Raw genomic sequence first — 9,127 nt, forward strand, 5'->3', positions numbered from 1 at the left:
ATTAGAGGTGAGGTGAGCTAATCATAGACTGAAGACCCAGGTAAACAATTAATTAATCTTTTCTGTTTCTTATAGCATTATAGTTTTGTATTGTTTGTAGTGTGATCAACGTTTGCGTAAGTAGTAGACGTGGTAGGGAAGTAACCCGTAACATTTTAATTATATTTTGCTAAAATGAACGAAATGACTCGGAAAAAAAGATTCGTTCATTTTGCTGAACGAGACTCAAAGGTCCGAGTCGGTAAAATGATCCGAACTTCCCATCACTAGTCCACAGATAACAGTGTCTCACAAAGTGATTAAATAATGAAATGTGGGACAGATTTAAATTACATAGGATTATTACCCTTAAAGTACTCTCGCAGTACCATGGTAAAATTCTGTTAACATAAAATAAATATAAAAGCAAGGATTACTTGAAAGCTGTTTTTAGCATGATACATGAAGAAAACCACGATACATGTCCAATACCATGGTACTTTTTATTATTGTAGACTACACATGATGGGAGGCAAATGTGATCTGAAGCCTGTGCTGACAACAGTGAGTGCCAAATAACCCAAGATAAAACACATTCACGTTGAATCCTGTAACAAACAAAGGTCTGTGAGATGTGACTGATGTACAGCAACCTGTTACACAGGTTGCACAAAGCCTTCCCTCTCACCTCTGCAGCAGAGACGAAGGAATCTGTTGAGGCGATGCTGATTGAATCTCTCAGACAGGTGTCCTCCAAGTCCTCCCGCACGGAGAGATCCATGTGCTTGTCTGCACAAATGAGGGAAGATTAGACTGAAGTGCCCTTATCTCACATGGGTGAGCGAACTGGTCGAATTCCAAAACCGCAGACTGCATAAACCGATTCAGGACAAATGTGTTTATGGGGTTTGCATGTGGAAGGGTGTGAATCGAGTGCCATGTGCTCTTGGGAGTGGGTAAGAGATAGACCCGTAAACAGTTGTAAGGAAAGAACGTTGGACCATGACCAGCTTCTTTATTTAGATGCAGAAAATGAGCTGAGCCTCAGTAATGCGCAGCTGCATGAAACAACGTGCAACGTTGCACATCTACTGTGTCTAGGCCTGTCACGATAACAACTTTTTGCTGTGCGATATATTTCCCCAGAAATAACTGCGATAAGCGATATTATTGTCATTTTAAAGACCATTTTATGCCACTGAATATATAATCATAATGTAACGGCATAATAATGCAAGAAGGCCTACACACTTCCAAATGACAACAAATGTTTAATTTGATGTACATATATTGCGCGATAAGTCGATATATTGATTATTGCGACAGGCCTAACTGTCCGGTTCTTTGTTCGATTTAGAACTTAAAAGGCATAGTTCACTCAAAAACGAAAATTTTGTAATCATTTATTCACCCTCACGTTGTTTCAAACCAAGACTGGAAATGCAGTATGTTTTTCTTCAGTTTATTCAGTGCATTTACAGTTTTTTTTCCCCCCTTACACAAGCAGGCTTCTAATGTTCTTGCGGTCTCCAGTGGTCTGTTGTTCATTTTCATGTTTATTTTTTGACTGGGAAAAAAATGGACCGGGCTAGTGTTGCCAAAAATTCAAGGTGCATGTGCGAGCTGATTGTAAATGCAGTTAGAAAAATTTGGCTGTGCACGTAGTATGCTGACAATGAAATTTGCTTCATGCACACTGATGGCTAGATATAGATGGCTAATTTAGTGCCACAATCAGTTGCTGTTGCTATTTGTTATTATAAGAAATCTTTGGGACACTTCAGTCTCTTATCTGTATTTTTTTTTCTTCTGTGCAATTCATAATTCATTCTTGGCAAGTGTAGCGAATCAGCTCATGGGGAAATATGAATAATTAATCATAACTAGTTATAATTAAGGATAACTGATTTGTTAAATCAAATGAAACATTGTGTGTTTGATTGGTCCAGACGCTACACAAGTATAAAATCTGCCTACAAACTTTAAACAGACATAGTTTTTAGATTATTATTATTATTTTTACATATGAACCCAGTAGAAATTATGGTTTAAATAATAAAAAATACACATCAATTGAACAACAAAAGTTGCACCGTTTATGCAATGCATCAGCCTGTACTTTGTAAGTCAATTTTTAGAGTACAGTTACAGTTCACAGAGCCAAGCCCAGTGATAACTATTACATAAGACCATTCATTCACTTCCACTCATCTATTGATGTAACACAACTGTCTTTAGTTTAACGCTCACCGCTAGTAGGATGTGTTGAAAGGTCTGTCATTCCCAGCGCTCCCTCAAACTCCTCCTGAAGCCGATAGGCTCTCTGTAGCAGGGACTCCAGCTTTCGAATGAAATCTACACTGATGATGTCCTAATAAAGAATAAAACGTATCATTAGAACTCTTTATTTTAAGAGCATGGAGACTCATCTTAGAAAACATGGCTAAGTAAAGTGGGCCCACACATTAACATTCTGTTTACATTTAACGGTATTATTAAAATATTAGTGTTTTTAAAGATATAAAAATATAGGTGAGCATTAGTGGCAAATGCACCCTAATTGTAAAACTAAGGAAAATGAGCATGAACAATTAAATATCCAATATCGACCAATACCAATAAATTTAAAATATGAGGTATGAGGGCAAAAAAATGCCCTGTATGGGTTTTTGCCTTCTATTTATATCATATGATATGGCTTATGAATATCACACGAGCAAGAGAGTTATTTTTTCCCCAAATATCTGCATGATTGCAAATGTGATATTGATTTTTTACAACAGTTCAATAACAATAACAAGTTAACTTGTATTAAATTTTAGACACAGTATTCTGTTTTGCTCATGTTCTCCAACAAAAATAGCTCCAAACAAAGCCACAGCAGAGCGGTTGTACCTTTCCAAGCAACACACAGCAGCGGTTTGTTACTGAATGAATATAAGGTCAAGAGAGCCAATGATTCAGTGACCCAATGTAAAGACAGACACTTGCTTCGTTTCTGAATGAATCACCTGGAATCGGTTGAGTGAATGACTCAATCATTAAGACAGTGACTTGCTGCCACCTACTGGCGGTTTTAGTTTCATATTTAGAATTTTTTTTTTTCATATTTCAATATTCATTAAAAAAAACATTAATACCCATTATTTAAATTTAAACATCATTTAAAAACATTAATATTATTTATTAGGGCTGGGTAAAAAAATATTGATATCTCGATATTAATCAATTCTCATTTTTATGGAACGATATCGATTCCTAAATCCCAAGAATCGATTAGTCTAGCCTGTTTTCAGTTAATGGACGGAACATTGAAGGGTACTTCACATCCAATAAATCGCAATAAGCACTGTGCTTTGGTACTTTTCATATGAAACAGTCTCAGATTTAAAATTCTGTCCATTGTATTGAAGTATTTAAACAATAAATGCCGTTTTGGCACTGTTTAATGTGGAGTGACAGATCACTGTAGCGCCTCAGTTCAACAGACGCACGTGAACTAATCATCTCCTCCACATTAACACCAGATTCAGCACAGAATTAACATGACTAAATATCCGAAGGTAAGTAAGTAAAAAAAAAAAAAAAAAACTTTACAATCCGTATCCTGGCTCATGTAATCGTTCAATCTGTGTTTCAGCCGCGCAAAGACGCCAATATAACGGCTTGTAAACAATATGTCACGTAACGTCACATTTACCTCAGAGAAAACCTATTCGGTGACCATAAACTCATTAGTCAGATAAAAAAAAGAAACTGTATAGAGGGGCATATATGCACCATATAACATATTCATTATAATTTTTACTGTTCTTCCTTGTTTAATTTATGTTTGAATAAATCAAAGTTTTTATGACAGCCACCATTTAAATGTTTATATTTAAAAAAAAACGAATTGAAGTAGAAATATAAATATGTAACAGTAGCTTTATTATTGTAAAAACTTCATTAATTTTAGCCTTCATATTATAGTAATGTTGTACCAACTGACTCTCGTATATTTTACAGCACTAGTTGAGATTTTTTTTTTCCTTGAGAAAATTTGGCATGTGTTACTGTACCTGATATATATCCAAAATAATCGATATTGAATCGAATCGGTAATCGAATCGAAAGCTTGTGAATGAGAATCGAATCGAATCGTGAAATTTGTGTCAAAACCCAGCCCTATTATTTATGCAATGTTGAATTAAAATATTTATTTCTAAAGCTACTTTTTGTAATGTCCATTCAATGCTTTTCTCATCTAACACAAAAAAAAATATTTAAATGATCAATTTCTCAGCCAAACCTTATGTGTGATTTATTTGTGATTAATTTAATTAATTGGCACATCATATAATTAATTGGATTAAACATTTAAATCGCTTGACAGCCCTAGTTATCATATTATATTCATTTATTATCGTAACCATAAACACATTGGTTTGAAGGGCAAATAGTTTGTACAGTTTACAGCACTTTGTTATTCTTCTAGTTATTTAGCAGCTAATGAATTGCAAGTCACACATTCACTGAAAATAGCATACGTCCACAAAATGAGGTAGATATCACCCATCCCTACTGAGGACTACAGTGGTTGGCGAGTAATACCTCCATGCTTTCTTCTGCAATGGCATCTCCAGCTCCCAGCTTGACGGACGCACAGTTTTCCTCATCTTCCGCTTGCCTGCTGCGGAACGTTAGCGCCTGTTCCCAGCGCCGCAGGGCCTCCTCGAACAACTCCATTCCTGCAGGTGAAACATCAATTCAACATGTGGAACTTTCTGCAGATGAATGCACACATCAGATTTCGAATGACATTTATGATTGTGAACATACATGATTCCGCTCTTTCAAGATCAATATCAAATGTTTGTACACAAATGATGCTTAAAATTGAACACAATGCTTTCCAGATAACAAGCAACTTCTGGGCTCGCATGTGTCATATGAGACTTAAGACAGAAGTTTTTCTATATAAGATATAATATAAGATACTCTATAATGCTGTCAAACGATTAATCGCTATTAATCACATCCAAAATAAAAGGTTTTGTTTACATAATATATGTGTGCTTACTGTGTATTTTGTGTATGTATATATAAATACACACACATGCACGTATACATTTAAGTAAAATGGTGTTTACATATTAAATATATTTATATATAATATAAATTATATGAATATAAATATATACATGTAAATATTTTCAAAATATATACTGTATGTGTGTGTATTTATATATACATAATTAATATACACAGTACACAGAAATATATTATGTAAAGAAAACTTACTTTGGATGAGATTAATCGCGATTAATCGTTTGACATTAACGACACAGAGCCGTTGTTCACTGACGAGCTGCGCAAAAAATCACGCAAATGTGAACGTGGTTCAGCCCTACTTCTATATAGTCCTCATTTGTAAGTCGCTTTGGATAGAAGCCTCTGCTAAATGACTAAATGTAATGCAAATGTAAATGTAAGCTGAGTTTTTACCCATCAGGTAGAGGTTCTCTGGAGTCGTGACGGGGATGTTGAGCACGTTACAGACGTCATTGTCATCTCCTGCTCCGTCCCAGCAACTGGAGCCATTAGCACAGGTGGAGCTACCGGAGGAGTGCCTGCTCCTCACCTGAGAAAAGATTTCAACATCTCAGTTTTGCAGTAAAGCACACATTTGACAAGACTGCTGAAGTCACAGATATAATATACAACTATCTAAAGATGTTGACAATAAAACAAGTTGCTTACGGAGGCCAGGCTCAGCAGGGAGCCCGAAAGCTTGCTGTACAGGCTACCACTGGACACCACATTACACGAGTAGCAGTTCTTTGAGTTAAGAGGGAGATTCTGACACTCCGTCTCTGGGAGAAAAACAAAATACAGCCACTGTACCATTACATAACGTTAGTTTTTTTTATTTAGTTTTATTTCTGGATGAATAAAAGTATCGATTTCTTTTAAAATAATATTACTGACCCCAAACGTTTGAATACTGTAGTAGTACACGCTATACATTTTCTCATACAATTATTTCAACTGTAACAATACTCCTTGTTGATTAAAGGTGATTTGCGATCTGTTTTTACCTTTTTTCAATGGGACAGTGTTGAGGAACTCGAACGTTTCCTGCTCTACAGGCGAACTGGCTTTTTTCTTGCCCTTCCTCCTCCTGAGGCGCCGGGCGAGGTAGATAAGGGAGACCGCGCCGAAGGCAGTTGCGACAAAGAGCTTCTTGGTGCCGGTGCTCAGACTCACCTGCTCAGTGAGGGAATGGAGAAACATAGGGCAACGTTTAACTTTGGATCAAGCGCTCCACTCAAGGCCCAGAGATCAGAGTGAGAACTGCAGATAGGGAGAGGGTGAGACAGTCAGACAGGGTGACAGCAGGGATTACATGACTGGAATTGACAGCCTGGCATTTAACTGGGCGTACGGTGATTGGCTTGAGCGATCTGATCTACTGCGCAAGTTTAAGCTAATCACAGGCACAACATTTATGAGAAGACACATAATACTATCCACTAGTGTCTGTGTGAATGACCTAGACATTGTTAAAGAGCAACGCTTTCCTCAATTCATGTCCTCCATTAAAAAACCAAGAGGAACTCTCAAAATGACACCATGTAAGACACGTAACACTGCCTATTATTAGCAAACAACGTCGTCTTATTTATCCTAGCTGCTACATGAAGCACAGCTACCCATGCCACAGCTTTTCCTACTTTGGCACTTCAGGAAATATGTCACCGAATAATGAAACTGTGAGTGAGATTAGAAAGCCATGGCAGAGGACGGGAGAAGACTTTCAGCAAATTATTCAAACTGAAATGTGGGTCTTTTCGACACATAAGCCAACACATTGCTTTAGAAGACTTCATATATAGCATCTGACTGGAATATAGCAGCAGTACTTGCATGTTTTTTTTTTTGTTGTTGTCTTTTTTAGAGCTTGACCATTTCTGGTTGGTGTCTTCCTTTGATATACAGGTACAAAAGCTTTTGTGTTTCACAGTAGAAAGCCATACCAAAAAGGAATGGAAAACAATCTCTTTGAAGGAATCAGTTTTAAGACTTAAGCTTGCAGGTGAGAATAGCAATGCTGGCAATGCCACCTGTGCTCTGTTAATACCCATCTTATCCATGGCAGTGAGCTCAGTGCATGCAACACACATATCCCAGCATTCAAAGATCAATCAGACACAGCTGTGAAATCCATAAAACATGACTAAATGGCTCAAAATGGAGATCAAAACAATGGTAAGCTGGTGAAAAGCCAAATATAAACTCATAAGCAAAAACTAGGTTGTGGATTTTCACATGTATTACTAATAAAAAAAGTAAAAAAAAAACAAACAAAAGAAATTAAATAATTCATACATTCATACATTATTCATGCATTTTTACAACTTTAAAAAAGCTAAAAATGTATCTGTATATCTATCTTTAACATTGAGGTCTACAGAGACTTAAAGGGTAAGTTCACCCAAAAATGAAAATTAGCTTGTGTTTTACTCACCCTCGAAGCATCCTAGGTGTATATGACTTTCTTCTATCAGTATCACTTATCACGCAACGCTGACGTCCTACGTCATCCACCGGAGCCGTGTGAGGCACGTTTTATTATGGATGCGCGCGCTTTATTTGACGACTTGTGGACTGTTCAACTGCAACACCCGCTGACTGCAATGATAGAGCTTGGAATAGCCAGGACAATTTTTTATATAACTCCGACTGGATTCGTCTGAAAGAAGAAAGTCATATACACCTAAAATGCCTCGAGGGTGAGTAAAACACAGGCTAACTAACCCTTTAAGTCGGTCGCACATTGGACGAGCAGCGCTGCGCTGTGTCTAGAACAATTCGTACAACACAACGTAGCTGGGCGCCGTGGACAGACGCCGAACGGCACCGCCGGTGTGAGAATTTTAAAGACGTGACGTGACGCTGCGCTTCTCGTCCGGTGTGCGACCCTCTTTACTTTCAAATGCCACCAAACAACCATGACATACAGGAAAAGGGATAATAGACAAAATGTGGTAAATTCATGCACAGACACAGGGAACAACCCAGGATGTATATAAAAAGCTTTGCCTAATATAAAATATAACCTATATAAAAGTGGTAACACTTTAAAATAACTTTCATTAATAATAACATTAAGGCAAAAGTGTGTACATGTGGCACCATCAATCAGAACTTCAAAAATAATGTTTCTCGAACACTACCCCTGTCTGGACAAACAGGTATGTCTGCCACAAAATCGCTCCAACAGCTGAGCCAATGTTAATGTGTCAAGCTGGTTAACATGCTTAAACAATGCACTTAGTGTTGATAGTACCAAGCACCACAGTGTTTACACTTTTTGGGAAATCTACCTACAAATGGCTTACCTACAATTTACAGTACCTGCACATCATGTTTAAAACATGAACAAACTTTATAATCTATATCATTAATGCACCACAAAAGTCCACACAATCCTATGCATATATATATATATATATATATATGTGTGTGTGTGTGTGTGTGTGTGTGTACGTACAGTAATGGGTAGATTACTTACAAACTGTAATATGTTGTAATCTGATATAAAAATAAATAAATAATATACATTTCAAATATATTCCATTCATTGTTTTAACAACATGAAGTGCATTAAACATTATGTCAAAGTTTCCCAAACTGGGGTTTGTGAAGGAACTGCAGGGGGTTTGTGAGTTTAATGAAAAGCTAATAATTAATTAAATCATAAAAATGTTACATTACATAAAATATTTTTTTAAATTACAACAATCAAAATAAAACACTTAATAAAAAATATGAAATATTATACCTGTGTACCTGCACATCGTGTGACCATGTGAATAATGTGTAATCATGTAATCAATTTTAAAAAATGTAGGCCTAACTGTAGTCTGATTATGAGTAGGCCTGTCGCAATAATCAATATATCGACTTATCGCGCAATACATGTACATAACCGCAATAATTTTTGGTGACGCAATATATCGCCCATTATATTTACTTAAAAATTAATGTCACCATGTTTTGTACATTCCACTTGCGCATGTGTCTTTTGCAGCTTCTCGTACATAACGTGATGTAGTCATGAGGTGCTAGTTCAAATTTTAAAAATGCTTCTACAAAATAGTTT

The 9,127-nt window shown here is 36.5% G+C and overlaps 1 protein-coding gene across 1 annotated transcript in view; it reads right to left on the reverse strand.

Moving 5' to 3' along the window:
- The window catches only part of LOC107722319 (mitoguardin-1-like), a 15,706-nt gene that overhangs the window by 5,795 nt on the left and 784 nt on the right, over positions 1-9,127 (reverse strand). Inside the window, 6 exon segments of the mRNA XM_016530635.1 lie at positions 668-768; positions 2,230-2,350; positions 4,573-4,709; positions 5,467-5,602; positions 5,722-5,834; positions 6,060-6,228. Of these exon segments, the coding sequence (XP_016386121.1) occupies positions 668-768; positions 2,230-2,350; positions 4,573-4,709; positions 5,467-5,602; positions 5,722-5,834; positions 6,060-6,228 (777 nt within the window).

The sequence above is a fragment of the Sinocyclocheilus rhinocerous genome, unplaced genomic scaffold (genome assembly GCF_001515625.1).
Source record: "Sinocyclocheilus rhinocerous isolate Xijiao unplaced genomic scaffold, SAMN03320098_v1.1 scaffold161, whole genome shotgun sequence".
In the NCBI taxonomy this organism is placed as follows: Eukaryota; Metazoa; Chordata; class Actinopteri; order Cypriniformes; family Cyprinidae; genus Sinocyclocheilus; species Sinocyclocheilus rhinocerous.